General features: G+C 42.7%; 1 protein-coding gene across 8 annotated transcripts in view; it reads right to left on the bottom strand.

Annotated features, from left to right (window-relative positions):
• The window catches only part of LOC123841375 (membrane cofactor protein-like), a 46,897-nt gene extending 31,620 nt beyond the window's left edge, over window positions 1-15,277 (bottom strand). For 3 of the 8 annotated variants that reach the window (XM_064594071.1, XM_064594073.1, XM_064594075.1), the window contains exons 1-3: window positions 15,052-15,275; window positions 6,717-6,902; window positions 6,228-6,330 (exon numbers count right to left, since the gene is read on the bottom strand). In XM_064594071.1, coding sequence (XP_064450141.1) covers window positions 6,228-6,330; window positions 6,717-6,902; window positions 15,052-15,172 — 410 coding nt within the window. In that variant the 5' untranslated portion in view covers window positions 15,173-15,275. Of the gene's footprint in view, window positions 1-6,227; window positions 6,331-6,716; window positions 6,903-15,051 lie in introns of all 8 variants that reach the window. The other 5 variants (XM_064594072.1, XM_064594070.1, XM_064594076.1 and 2 more) reach the window with 3 other exon arrangements.
• Window positions 15,278-15,300: the final 23 nt, after the last annotated feature.

Raw genomic sequence — 15,300 nt, 5'->3', positions numbered from 1 at the left:
TGTCAAAGATGAGTTGACCATAGAGTTGAGGGTCCATTTCTGGGCTCTCTATTCTGTTCCACTGATCTACGTGTCTGTTTTTGTGCCAGTACCATACTGTCTTGATGATGACAGCTTTGTAATAGAGCTGGAAGTCCGGAATTGTGATGCCGCCAGCTTTGCTTTTCTTTTTCAACATTCCTCTGGCTATGCGGGGTCTTTTCTGTTCCATACAAATTTTAGGATTATTTGTTCCATTTCTTTGAAAAAAATGGATGGTATTTTGATGGGGATTGCATTGAATGTGTAGATTGCGCTATGTAGCATTGACATCTTCACAATATTTCTTCTTCCAATCCATGAGCATGGAACGTTTTTCCATTTCTTTGTGTCTTCCTCAATTTCTTTCATGAGTATTTTATAGTTTTCTGAGTACAGATCCTTTGCCTCTTTGGTTAGATTTATTCCTAGGTATCTTATGGCTTTGGGTGCAATTGTAAATGGGATCGACTCCTTAATTTCTCTTTCTTCTGTCTTGTTGGTGGATAGGAATGTCACTGATTTTGTGCATTGATTTTATATCCTGCCACTTTACTGAATTCCTGTAGTTCTAGCAGTTTTGGGGTGGAATCTTTTGGATTTTCCACATAAAGTATCATATCATCTGCAAAGAGTGAGAGTTTGACTTCTTTGCTGATTTGGATGCCTTTGATTTCTTTTTGTTGTCTGATTGCTGTGGCTAGGACTTCTAATACTATGTTGAATAGCAGCGGTGATAGTGTGCATCCCTGCCACATTCCTGACCTTAGGGGGAAAGCTCTGTTTTTCCCCATTGAGAATGATATTCGCTGTAGGTTTTTCATAGATGGCTTTTATGATATTGAGGTATGTACCCTCTATCCCTATACTCTGAAGAGTTTTGATCAAGAAAGGGTGCTGCACTTTGTGAAATGCTTTTTCTGTATCTATTGAGAGGATCATATGATTCTTGTTCTTTTTTTTGTTCATGTATTGTATCACATTGATTGATTTCTGGATGATGAACCAACCTTGCAGCCCAGGGATAAATCCCACTTGGTCATGGTGAATAATTCTTTTAATGTACTGTTAGATCCTATTGGCTAGTATTTTGGTGAGAATTTTTGCATCCATGTTCATCAAGGATATTGGTCTGTAATTCTCCTTTTTGATGGGGTCTTTCTCTGGTTTGGGATCAAGGTAATGGTGGCCTCCTAAAACGAGTTTGGAAATTTTCCTTCCATTTCTATTTTTTGGAACAGTTTCAGAGGAATAGGTATTAATTCTTCTTGAAATGTTTGGTAGAATTCCCCTGGGAAGCCATCTGGCCCTGGGCTTCTGTTCGTTGGGAGATTTTTTTTTTTTTTCTTTTTTTTTTAAAGATTTTATTTATTTATTCATGAGAGACAGAGAGAGAGAGAGAGGCAGAGGGAGAAGCAGGCTCCCCACCGAGCAGGGAGCCCGATGCGGGACTCGATCCCAGGACGCTGGGATCACGACCTGAGCCGAAGGCAGACGCCCAACCATCTGAGCCACCCAGGCGCCCCCGTTGGGAGATTTTTGATGACTGCTTCAATTTCCTTACTGGTTATAGGTCTGTTCAGGTTTTCTATTTCTTCCTGGTTCAGTTTTGGTAGTTGATACATCTCTAGGAATGCATCCATTTCTTCCAGATTATCTAATTTGCTGGCATAGAGTTGCTCATAATATGTCCTTATAATTGTTTGTATTTCTTTGGTGTTGGTTATAATCTCTCTCATTCATGATTTTGTTGATTTGAGTCATATCTCTTTTCTTTTTGATAAATCTGGCCAGGGGTTTAAGATTCTTGTTAATTCTTTCAAAGAACCAGCTCCTAGTTTCATTGATCTGTTCTACTGTTCTTGTGGTTTCTATTTCATTGATTTCTGCTCTGATCTTTATTATTTCTCTTCTCCTGCTGCGTTTAGGCTTTATTTGCTGTTCTTTCTCCAGCTCCTTTAGGTGTAGGGTTAGGCTGTGTACTTGAGACCTTTCTTGTTTCTTGAGAGGCTTGTATTGCTCTATACTTTCCTCTTAGGACTGCCTTTGCTGCATCCCAAAGATTGTGAACAGCTGTGTTTTCATTTTCATTGCTTTCCATGAATTTTTAAAATTCTTCTTTAATTTCCTGCTTGACCCATTCATTCTTTAGTAGGATGCTCTTTAGCCTCCATGTATTTGAGTTCTTTCCGACATTCCTCTGGTGATTGAGTTCTAGTTTCAAAGCACTGTGGTCTGAAAATAGGCAGAGAATGATCCCAATCTTTTGGTACCGGTTGAGACCTGATTTATGACCTAGGATGTGATCTATTCTGGAGAATGTTCCATGGGCACTAGAGAAGAATGTGTATTCTATTGCTTTGGGATGGAATGTTCTGAATATGTCTGTGAAGTCCATTTGGTCCAGTATGTCATTTAAAGTCTTTATTTCCTTGTTGATGTTTTGCTTAGATGATCTGTCCATTTCAGTGACGGGGCTGTTAAAGTTCCCCACTATTATTGTATTGTTGTCGATGTGTTTCTTTGTTTTTGTTATTAATTGCCTTATATAATTGGCTGCTCCCATGTTAGGGGCATAGATATTATCAATTGTTAGATCTTGTTGGATAGACCCTTTAAGTAGGATATAGTGTCCTTCCTCATCTCTCATTACAGTCTTTGGTTTAAAATCTAATTTGTCTGATATAAGGATTGCCACCCCAGCTTTCTTTTGGTGTCCATTAGCATGGTAAATGGTTTTCCACCCCCTCACTTTCAATCTGGGGGTGCCTTTGGGTCTAAAATGAGTCTCTTGCAGACAGCATATCAATGGGTCTTGTTTTTTAATCCAATCTGATAGCCTGTGTCTTTTGACTGGGGCATTTAGCCCATTTACATTCAGGGTAACTATTGAACTATTCAGGATATGAATTTAGTGGCATTGTATTGCCTGTAAGGTGACTGTTACTGTATATTGTCTGTGTTCCTTTCTGGTCTATGTTGCTTTTAGGCTCTCTCTTTGCTTAGAGGACCCCTTTCAATATTTCTTGTAGGGCTGGTTTTGTGTTTGCAAATTCCTTTAGTTTTTGTTTGTCCTGGAAGCTTTTTATCTCTCCTTCTATTTTCAATGACAGCCAAGCTGGATATAGTATTCTTGGCTGCATATTTTTCTCATTTAGTGCTCTGAATATATATCATGCCAGTCCTTTCTGGCCTGCCAGGTCTCTGTGGATAGGTCTGTTGCCAATCTAATGTTTCTACCATTGTAGGTTACATATTTCTTCTCCCGAGCTGCTTTCAGGATTTTCTCTTTGTCTCTGAGACTCCTAAGTTTTACTATTACATGTCGGGGTGTTGACCTATTTTTATTGATTTTGAGAGGGGTTCTCTGTGTCTCCTGGATTTTGATGCCTGTTTCCTTCCCCAAATTAGGGAAGTTCTCTGCTATGATTTGTTCCAATATACTTTCTGCCCCTCTCTCTCTTTCTTCATCTTCTGGGATCCCAATTATTCTAATGTTGTTTCATCTTATGGTATCGCTTATCTCTCAAATTCTGCCCTCGTGATCCAGTAGTTGTTTATCTCTCTTTTTCTCAGCTTCTTTAATTTCCATCATTTGGTCTTCTATATCACTGATTCTCTCTTCTGCCTCATTTATCCTAGCAGTTAGAGACCCCATTTTTGATTGCACCTCATTAATAGCCTTTTTGATTTCAACTTGGTTAGATTTTAGTTCTTTTATTTCTCCAGAAAGGGTTTCTCTAATAACTTCCATGCTTTTTTCAAGCCCAGCTACTATCTTTAAAGTCATGATTCTGAACTCTAGATCCGACATCATACTAATGTCTGTATTGAGTAGGTCCCTGGCAGTTGGTACTACCTCTTGTTCTTTTTGTTGAGGTGATTTTTTCCATCTTGTCATTTTGTCCAGAGGAGAATAGATTAATGAGAGAACAAAATGCTAACAGGGTAACAACGTTCCCAGAAAATATACTCTAAACAAATCAGAAAAGACCTGAGGCCGGGGGAAAAGAAAGGGAAAGAAAGAAGAAAGAAAAAGAAAAAGAAAAAGATAAAAACAAACAAAAACATAACAAAACAAAAAAAACCAGAATATGATCAAATATAATCAGGCCGGTGCATAGATCAGTGCCACATATCAGATTTGGGGTGTATTTTGGTCTGTTAGAAGAAAGTGCCTCCCAAAATTTTAAAGAAAGAAAAACTTATATATGTACAAAAATAAGCGCTGATATGATGAAGGGATGGAATATCAATGTAAAGATGAAAATTATAAAAAGTTTTATAAAAGGGATTGATAAGAAGTTGTTTGAAAAAAGAAAGAAGAGGATTTTTTAAAAAAAGGGAGAGAACGTGATCAGGCAGGAGAGTAGAACAATACCATACACTAGAGATTTAGGGTATATTTTGATCTGTTAGAAGAAACTATCTCAAAATTTTAAAGAAAGAACAACTTATATATATGCGAAAAATAAGGGTAACTACTATGAAGGGACAGAATATGACTCTAAAAATGAAAAATACAAATTTTTTTTAAAAAGGGATCGATAAGATGTTGGTTGAAAAAGGGAAAAAGAAAAATTCAAAAAAAAAAAAAGACAGTTAAAAAAAAATATTAACTTTGAAAGACTAAAGAATCATGGGGGAAAAGGCATGGATTCTATGTGCATTATTCCCCTAGCACTGGAGTTCTGCTGTTCTCATTGATCGGTAATCATCTTGGCTGGCTGTTCTCGCTGATCTTCTGGGGGAGGGGCCTGTTGCCATGGTTCCCAAATGTCTTTGCCGGAGGCGGAATTGCCCCGACCTTGCCAGGTCCCGGCTGAGTAATGTGCTCGGGTTTGCTCTCGGGAGCTTTTGTTCCCTGCAAGCTTTCCGTACAGCTTTGGAGGACGAGAGTGAAAATGGCAGCCTCCCAATCTCTGCCCCGGAGGAGCCGAGAACTCGGGGCCCCGCTCCTCAGTGCACCCCCAGAGAAAAGCAGTCAGTCACTCCCGTCTCCCCGCTCTCCGGCCGCACTCCGTGCTCACCCGGCCTGTGACCGAGCGTTTCTATCTCTGGCGCACGACCCCATGTGGAGTCTCCAAACCCAGCAGATCCCTGCGGTGCGCTCCCAGTGCTCCTCCTGGGGGAAGAAGGGGAGTCTTCCCGGATCTGCCGCTTGTTGGGTCCCTGCTGGAGGAGCAGTGGCCCGACTGTGCCGCGGATCACGGTTTATGATAACCCCAAGCTGAGAGCCGCGCGTCGCCTCCATCTCTGGAGCCGGCTTCCCCGCTCCGATACCTGGGAGCTCTGCTGCACTCAGGCACCCCTGGTCTTTCTGTGACCCCGAGGGTCCTGAGACCCCACTGTCCAGCGAGGGTTCCACCCCCCGCTTAGCCACTGGAGCGACATCCCTCAGCGGAGCCGACTTCTAAAAGTTCCGATTTTGTGCTCCGCGGCTCTATCACTTGCCAGAAGCGGCTGACGGAGGCCCCCTCCCCCGCCACCTATCCTCCCGAATGTCGCCTCGGATTCACTTCTCCGCACGTCCTACCTTCCAGAAAGTGGTCGCTTTTCTGTTCAGAGACTTGTTGCTATTCTTTTCTTCCATCTCCTGTTGAGTTTGTAGGTGTTCAGAATGGTTTGATCCCTATCCAGCTGAATTCCTGAGACGAGACGAAGTCCAGGTCTCCTACACCTCTGCCATCTTGCTCCGCCCCACAAGGCTGTTATTCTTAAGTGCTCAGTATCTCTTTTTGAGATACTTAAACTTTGTAGCAGTCACAAAAATCCAACTAACAAATCCTGATCAACATAATGATCCAAGCTAACCACGTGAATTTTGACATGGTAACACCTTAGAATTGTCTCAATATAAGAATATCTACAGTTGGCAATTTGACCTCCCATTTCTATAACACCAACATCAACTTTGAGAGTTATCATTTTAAATAGGGTGCACTTTATTGTCAAAAATGAAGTCATCATCGTTAATGCTTACAATATGTTTATAGTAAATATTATAGAATTTTCCTTTTCTTCAATTTATATTTCTTTCTACTAATTACACATCTTCTCAGTTTCATAAAAAGCCTGAGACTTGTTAGGCTATAAGTATAACTTGTCACATAAAACGAAAGAAATCAACTTTATGGGAATGCTTAAGAGAAGCAAAACAAAAATGGAATTAGTAGTATTTATCTTATTTCCTCTAAGGAACAACTTACCCCTCATTACAAGAATAATGAACTTGTGAACCAAAGATAAAAGATCCATTTACACCGACTACCTGGCCATTTACAGGTTCTCCTGGATGTTGACATAATTTTTCTAAAAGAAAATTTATAAATTCATTGTTTCACAGTGATTTCAAAACATTTCAAAATGCTTAAATGCTTAAATGTTTAAATTAGCATATTTCATAGCAATTTCAAAACATGTAAGTTAAAAATCAAAATTCTACATTGTTCTTCTGAATTCATGAGAGTGTTATTTTCTTTCTTTAACTATTATGAAGCCAAACTTAAATTTCACATTTAACCAGGTGACCAATTGCCAAGAAAGATTCCCTGGAGATTTTTCAAAGCCTGAAAAACTACATTGCTATCTAAAACCTACATTCACATGAGAAAACAATCACTGCACTAGTGCAGTATGCAACCTACAATGTGTGAAATCTCTAGAATAATTTAAAAAAAAAAGTTTTGTACACTTACCTGTACAAGCCTCGTTGAGAGGTGTCCATGTGTTATCATGCTGACAAACGGAAAATACGGAATGAGAAGGTGACATAAACTTGTATCCTGGTCGACACTGGAAGTATACTCTGTCCCCAGGATTATAAATGGGTTTAGTAACATTTGGCTTCATAGAGCTGTATCTCGGAGGAGCATCACAGGCATCTAGGAATAAGAAAACGAGAACATGAAAATGAAGTATTTTATCTCTTTCACCAACTAGGGACTATGGTTTCCCAGCAGACAGGTAATACAGAATAAATGGAAAGATCCTTGGCAAGATTTTAAATGATTCTTCCACGCTTTTACCCAAGTGGTGATAGTAGTTGAGGATGTGCCTTGCTTATTTTCAGTAACATCCTACTAGGTTTTGATTTGTGGGGGAATAAGATGAATTTTCTTTCAACAATAAATTGAACAAACAAAATCAATGGTTTAGGTCTTAACAATATTATGTAGATAAGCATCCTTTCCCACTTTTTTCTAAATTCATTTCAAAACTCGCCTCTCCTCTAAAAAGCCTTCTGTAGTACACAGCACTCTGCTCTGGTTACTCTTCCATAGTCTGAAACAAACTAATGACAATTTATCACTTCAGGCTCAGTCTCCTCGTTGCAGAAGACAAGTTTCTAGAGGTCAGAGATCATAGGTCTTCTTTTTCTACTGCACTCAGTACCCAGTGGGTACTTCAGAAATGCTAGAGTATCAAATGATTATGAAATAGCATTATGTAGTTCATAGATCAAGATTAAAACGCACTAAAGTCTTTAATATAAGACTTCATTTCATACTTCATATGAGTGAACCAAGCTTCTCAAAAGTGAACAGATGCCACTTAAATATCAAAATTTAGTATGAACAGCCTTACAAGAAAAAATGTTGCTTTGGGGGGCATTATTTTAAATATAATTTCATCTTCCTCCACTGATCAATGGATCCCGCATTCCTTCAGCTAGAAATGCTATATAATTCCATGCTAGCTAGAAATGCATAACATCATTAGAAATCATGGAACCACCAAGAAAGAAATCAAGTAACAGCATGCCCCTGATTACGTAATACAAGTCTTCCTTGCATTCAATTTCAGTAACTATCTTGGAAGCAGATAAAGAAGATAGAATTCCAAATATGACTTTCATATATAGTGATCTGTTTGGAAAAAGAAATGTCAATTGGATGGTTTAACCATTCAACTAATTTGAAGTATTTCTTCTTCCTTGCATGCTCAATTTATAAGACATGCTTTAAAAAATGTGCAGTTTACAACTTGCTCTGTAACCTTTATACACTATGATAACTGCACCCAATATCACACTGTTTTACAATAAAATTGCTTCTCTTGCTCAGAACACTGATTTTTTTAATCCTCTGGCTACCCTTCCTTCTCTGCCTAATTCCATAATGTGATGTTCCTAATGGGGTGCTGTGGGAACTCTCGTTACTTCGTTCTGCACACCCCTCTGGGTGAGTGTGTATACTCTCATGATCTCATTACCACTGAGAAGAGCTGCCTCCCGAATCCTGGTCTCTATGCTTGATCTCTAGCCAAGGTGCCGACTGTATATACTCAGTTGCCTCCCCACATACCCGACATGCTATCTATATAATATTTTGAAGCCAGAGTGTGCACTCTTGATTCTTCACACTCACACATGCCCAGCAAACAAGACAGATGGGTTCTTAAATTTTTAATTCTTGAATAATTAACAAGCAGTGTTATATTAGTTTTCAGGTGTACAATATAGGGATTCAAAAATTCTATATATTACTCAATAATCATCACAATAAATGTACTTTTAATCCCCTTCACCTATTTCACCCATCCCCCTCCAACCTCCCCTCTGGTAACCACCAGTTTGTTCTCCAAATTTAAGAGTCTGTTTTTTAGTTTATCTTTTTTCTTTGTTCATTTGTTTTGTTTCTAAGAAGTTCCATATATGGGGGTGCCTGGGTGGCTCAGCTGGTTAAGCGTCTGACTCTTGATTTCAGCTCAGGTCATGATCTCAGTATCATGAGATCGAGCCTTGCATCAGGCTCTGTGCTGAGTGTGGAGTCTGCCTGAGATTCTTAATTCCTCTCCCTCTGCCCCAACCCCTCCACTCGTGCTTTCTCTCTTAAAAAAAAAAAAAAAAAAAAAATTCCATTATGCACGTGAAATCATATGGCATTTGTCTTTCTCTTACTGACTTATTTCATTTGGCATTATATCCTCTAGATCCATCCATGTTGCTGCAAATGGCAAGATTCCATTCTTTTTCATGGCTAAGTAATAGTCCACTGTGTGTGTGTGTGTGTGTGTGTGTACCACACCTTCTTTATCCATTCATCTATTGATAGACCCTTGGGTTGCTTCCATATTTTGGCTATCATAAATAGTGATGCAATAAAAATAGCGGTACATGTATCTTCTCAAATTAGTGTTTTCACATTCTCAGGGTAAATACCCAGAATTACTATTTCTAAATTGCTAAGGAACCTCCGTATGTTTTCCACAGTGGCTGCACTAGTTTGAATTCCTACCAACAGTGGACGAGAAGGCAGTTTATCCACATCTTTATGCTTTTGATTTTGCCCATTCTGACAAGTGGGAGGTGGTATCTCACTGTGCTCCTGATTTGCATTTCCCTGATGATGAGTGATACTGACCAACCTTCGCATGAGTCTCTTGGCCATTTGTCTGTCTTCTATGGAGAAATGTCTGTTCATGTCTCCTGCCCATTTTAAATTAGATTAGCTGGGATTTTTTGGTGTTGAGTTGATGACAGACCGTCTTCACAACTCAAATGCCTGTTGCACATCTCTAATTCTACCTTTCCCTCCAGTTCAAACCACTGCCATTTCTTCTCTAGAGTGCTACCAGCATCTCTGAACAGGCGCCCTTACCTACCTCACCACCTTTCCATTCATTTCATGTTTCACAATGCTGCCAGAGGCACGTTGACGCACAGTGACCAAAGCTCTTCCAAGTCGGATACCTTTCAGTGACTTCCCAACGCCTTCATGACAATGCCTATGGCTCCTTATCATGGCTAGCAGACTTGTAAAGCCCGTCACTATCAGGACTCTGCTCACTCTTGCACCCTAGTCTCAAGCCCTATTCAATTCCTGGCAGTGTCCATTAAATTACCTGAATTACGACAGCACTCCAGACCTCCCTGCATCATTTAACTTCAGCTTTGACCAGAGACCCCACATTCTTCCCACCCTCCCACCCACTCGTCCTTCAGTTTCAGCTGAGGTGCCACTCCTGTGGCTCTTGACATCTCTCATCAAAAAACTGGGTTAAGGGACACCTGGGTCTTTCAGTGGGTTAAGCATCTGCCTTCGGCCCAGGTCATGGTCCCAGGGTCCTGGGATCGAGCCCCGCATCGATATCTCTAAGTCTCTGATCACACTGCTCCCTCTGCTCTGAACACCCTTCCTTCCTGCTCAGCTGCAAACCCTGCTCAGCTGCAAACCCTGCGGGGAGGCTGCTTCTCTCCCTGCCTGTCACTCTCCCTGTTTGTGCTCTCTCTCTCTTTCTGACAAATAAATAAATAAAATCTTTAAAAAAAAAAAAAACCTGGTGTTTTTTTTTTTTTTAAAGATTTGTGTCCTCACGATCCCCATTTACTTCTTCCAAGACAACTCCACAGCAAAGTCGTTAGTGTTCGTACTCCCTACAAGACGGTTACCTTCTGAGGACCATGGGTGACATCTCACTGCACTTGTAATACCTAGTGCCAGAGCTGAATGAGCGCTCTTACCAGTTCCATACACTCTTAGACCAAAATTCAAACTCTTTTCTGTCAGCCAACTTCTTCCAGAGATATCAGTAAATTGTAATTTTTTCTTGGTTGTTTTATGCCTGTCTTCAACTTTTCTCATTGGTTGAATGACAGCTCTTTCCCTTTAACAGAGTATCTGATTTCTTTCATGTCAAAGTATTTATGCTTTCTTGTTTTATTTTGAGCCCATTCTCCATCACTGCTATTGTTAGAAACAGTACTTTAACATTATCAAAGGGGAACTCCAAATCATGGGGATTTTATTTTTTCCCAAGTACGGTAACCAAAGACTGTATGTCTTGTTTCTTAAACAACAGTGGTGATAGCATTTATAATTTTAGAAATGGCAAACATCCAGCACTACCCGTACCATTATTTTTTTTTTTTTAAAGATTTTATTTATTTATTTGACACACAGAGAGAAAGCACAAGTAGGCAGAGAGGCAGGCAGAGAGAGAGAGGCAGAAGCAGGCTCTCCACTGAGCAGGGAGCCCGATGCGGGACTCGATCCCGGGACTCCAGGATCATGACCTGAGCCGAAGGCAGTCGCTTAACCAACTGAGCCACCCAGGCGCCCTACCCATACCATTATTTTAAGTACAATTTAACTTACCTTCATACTCATCCTATGAGTTGGGCACTATTTCCCCCTCTCTAAGATGAGCCAACTAAGGCCCCGTAGGTTAAGTAACTTGCCCAAGCCAACATCTCCAGCAGCCGGCAGCCTGGGTTCACTACAGACAATGCTTCCCACCACACTCATCTGAAACCCTCCCACGCGGACACCACACCCTGCAATGTCGTCTTCAAGAAACGGTCTTCTACTGAGTCTGCAGAAATTAAAGTAACCCCGGTTTAGATTTGCTATGTGCCAAGTCACACAAAAGGGCTCAAGTGCCCTGGAAGGACAGGTAATAACATCATGTCTGGATTTTAATGATGGGGTTGTTCATTCCTGACTATCCTGTTGCTTTTCACAGAGATTCGCTCTTTGATCTAGTCCTTGGCCTTTCTCTTGCCTCGCTTGTCTTCCGGCTGCTACACTGGGTAGCTCCACAGTCCTTGAGAGCCCCCAGCCATGTCATATCTCTAAGTCTCTGATCACACTGCTCCCTCTGCTCTGAACACCCTTCCTTCCTGCTCAGCTGCAAACCCTGCTCAACTCCTGTCTTCTTACATTGAATCCACTCAACGGCTCCTGTAGCAAGCACTGACTGCTTCCCCGGGGAGGCGGTGCCCAGTCCCCTTCTCTTCGAAGGTCCTCTGTGTGGATCTCTCAGTCACTATCACAAGTTTTTGTGTTTAATAGTTCCCATGGCTGACTCCATTCACCCACGCAGCCGTAACACCAAGCACAGTATGTCCAGCAGAGGAGCTAGGCAAGACGATCTGGCACTCAAAAGACCACTGCAGTCAAAGAGAACACCACAGTCAAGAATATACTGTGATGCATCTAATCCTGAAAAGAATCACCTTTAAGCTTTATGCCCTGGAGAAAGATCTGGCCATGTAATTTCTTCTGTTGCCTATCGCCCAGTATTCTGGTTACCCAGCAACTGACCAGATAAGGACTGCTCTCTTTGCATGGTAATATGTAGAGTAAGGACAGAAGAAACTACTCTGTAAGCACTTCCGGATCTATCTTGGCTTCATCCATTAGAGAGAAAGAAAAGACCTAAAAAAGACACCACTCACAGCAGGAGATGGTGGGTTTTGTCCAAAAAGCAGAGCCCTTCTGGAAGAACGAGACTGGTCCCGAATTGGACAAGTGTTCCCTTCTACCATCCCATGTAGCTGGCAACCATCGCTGAGATGGCAAGCCTCCAGGCACAACACTGTCTGCTTACAAACCCGCTTCTGGGCCTGGGAGCTGCTTAAAAACTCACATGTGTGTTCTAGTGCCGTATTTTCTCTGCCCGGCAGAATGAGGCTCATTTGTACTTTCTCTTAGTTTCATACCTATCCTGATTTTACCTTTGAACTCTCAACTTGGCCTTGTGTTTCCTTTTCTGCATTTCTGTTTTGTTACCTTCCATGTCGCACCCTATTCATTTTATTTCCTCTCTTCCAAACAACAGTCATGGTCTCCTTCAACTGTTGGCTCCAAGCCTGATCTAAACTTGATCCTTTTTTAAAACGTTTTTTTTTCCGTTTCTTTTTATTGCCACTGGCCCCTCCCCACGCTACTCCCCCCACAGAAATGAACTTTTTGATGATCAGGAACAAGCAAGACTACAGTATTGTGAGCCCTGCAGACTCCACATAAACAGTGGAAGACAGAGCCTCTCTGACAGTCAGCTTCCCCTGACTTAGCTTAGGCACCACAGAAAGGCCATCCTAAGGACGGGTGTTTAAAGAACCTTCCTCCTGGCAGCAGGAGGAATTTTTGCCGGCACTCTAAGTCCCAGCTTAATTACAGTATATTATTTATATTTCACTTTCTGGCACTCAATAGTTATACAAGAGTGTTGACACTGGGCAAAAAACTGCAAATCTGGAACCACAAGTGTGACAAGACAGAGAAGCTCTCTGCATTCTAGTAGGGAGAGCAGAAGACAGTTTGGCAAGAGTGACTCCCAGTCAGGGGGGATTTGGGCTGGAGTGTGTGTGTCTATCTGAGATAGGGTGGTCAGAGGGGGGCCTCCTGAGGGGGTGACAGGCAAGGTGCCGGAAGAGAATGTTCCAAGTCTGAGGGAACAGTAAGTACAGAAGCCCCACAGAGGCAGAGTTTGGCCTCTTCAGTAAGAGAAATTGCCCCGGCCCCTAGTCACTGTTAAATGCTATCAGAGAATCGAGCTCCTTTCCTCCAAAACACTTCTGCTGGGTTATAACATAACTGTTCATAGAGCGTTTTGATTTGTCTGCCACTCCCCATAAATTTTAGCAACGATTTCTCGACTGCCACTGCGTGCCTGGCACTGGGGTTCTAAGTGAGCAAAACAGTTTCTGTTTCTACTTGTGTGAGTGCAAGCAGATCAATAGTGAAATCAGGATCATAAAAATGGGACAGTTTTGTTATCACTCACCAGTGTATCCTCAGGACCAGCAATAGAACCCAGCACACAGAAGGCAAATATGTGTTGAATGAATGCTACTAAGGAAAGAATGCAGCATACAAATTGTATATGTAATAGGATCCTAGAAATAACTTGGGCAGAGAAACATAGGTGCAGATAAAGACAGAAAGAAATATACCAAAGTACTGAAAATGGTTGTTGCTTCATTGTAAATGTGTTACACAACAAGCATGTCTTCTTTAGCGCATATATATATAAATATATATATATATAATAAGCACTAATTCTTATGCAGCGAAACACTAAACAAATATAATGGTTGGGGGCCTTCAGGCCTTCAGTTTCCCTTAATGGGTGTAAGGGAAAACCGGATTGACATTATTTATTGTGTATTTCTTAGGATACTCATTTGTCAGTAAGCTACTAATGCTTGCTATTTATTTATTTATTTATTTATTTGAGAGAGAGAGAGAGAGAGCGCAAGAGGGGGTAGGGTTAGAGGGAGAAGCAGACTCCCTGCCGAGCAGGGAGCCCGATGTGGGATTCGATCCCGGGACTCCAGGATCATGACCTGAGCCGAAGGCAGTCGCTTAACCAACTGAGCCACCCAGGCGCCCGCTACTAATGCTTTTAAGATTAATTCAGAATTCCCCTCAAATATGACCCACCCTTGTGAAAACAAGGAATACAATGGCAAAAAGCCATTAGGTAATGGAATTGGATAACGTCTCTTGGATGGAAACAGGAAGATGATTCTATGTCCCCCCCCCAAAAAAAAAACTGATAAGAGGAATACCCTGCCAACCAACACCAATATGATCTTGGACAACAAGGTGACTGTTGCTATTAGGTACAGAAAGTAAGGTGTGGCCTTCCCAAACCCTCTAAGCCCCAGGGGCCCTCAGCATGCTTGCACCCGGAGCCCACACTCACCCAAGCGCGGCACGGCCACACGGGATTCCCAAACCCCAGCAAAGCAAACGGTGCGCTTCCTTACCCCACACCCGACACCACAAGCCTGGTTAGTTCCGTAAACCACACCCGGTAACAACCAGCCCGGGGTCTCCCAGCCCGGCACAAACAACCCCCCTCTCCCCAAGGTCATCACCCCTCTAAGGAACACAGGACAAACTTCCCCACCGGCACACCGCGGATCCTAGCAACAGCCACACGCACTGGGTACTGAGACCAAGCCGTCACCCCAAGCCCCGAGTCCGCGCTCCCCTACCCCTAGTTGCCTCAGTCTGGAAGCACACTTCAAGCACTCGCTGGGGTCACAGTTCCGCCAGGGGAAAACACCAGCCGCGCGCAACACCCGCAGGGCTCACTTCTCAACGCCTCGCAAGCCCTCAACTCCGGCACCACAGGGCCCACACCCCCTGGATACCCGCATAGCACGACGGGGGCCGCCCCAGCGCCGCACCTGCCCCCGACCCACCAAGCAAAGCTCCCGGGCCCTGGGCCCCGTCCGCCTCCTCCCCGACCCGCTCCAGCGCGCCGCCAAAGCGCACACCCTCTCCAGGCTCTTACCAGAGGGCTTGGGTATCAGGAGCACTGAGACCATCAAAGGGATCCCAAAACAACACAAAAAAGAAAAGCGCTTCTGGAGGCGGCAGGGATGGGCTGTGCGTGGCGCGTAGGACGCCGTCATCTTGCAGGAGACCAGTGGGAACCTAAGAGCCCGCCAAGCCCTCACCGTCCCAGGTCCGGGAAACAGACGCAACAATCCCCCAGCACCCAGGGGTCAGGAGCCAGCCGCGGGGGCGTGGCCTGAGCGGT

This window comes from Mirounga angustirostris, unplaced genomic scaffold, assembly GCF_029215605.1.
Source record: "Mirounga angustirostris isolate CCGP_5_RB_7025 unplaced genomic scaffold, mMirAng1.0.hap1 SCAF_6, whole genome shotgun sequence".
Lineage (NCBI taxonomy): Eukaryota > Metazoa > Chordata > Mammalia > Carnivora > Phocidae > Mirounga > Mirounga angustirostris.
The sequence above is the reverse complement of the archived record's forward strand: the minus strand, read 5'-3'. Positions and strand labels throughout refer to the sequence as shown.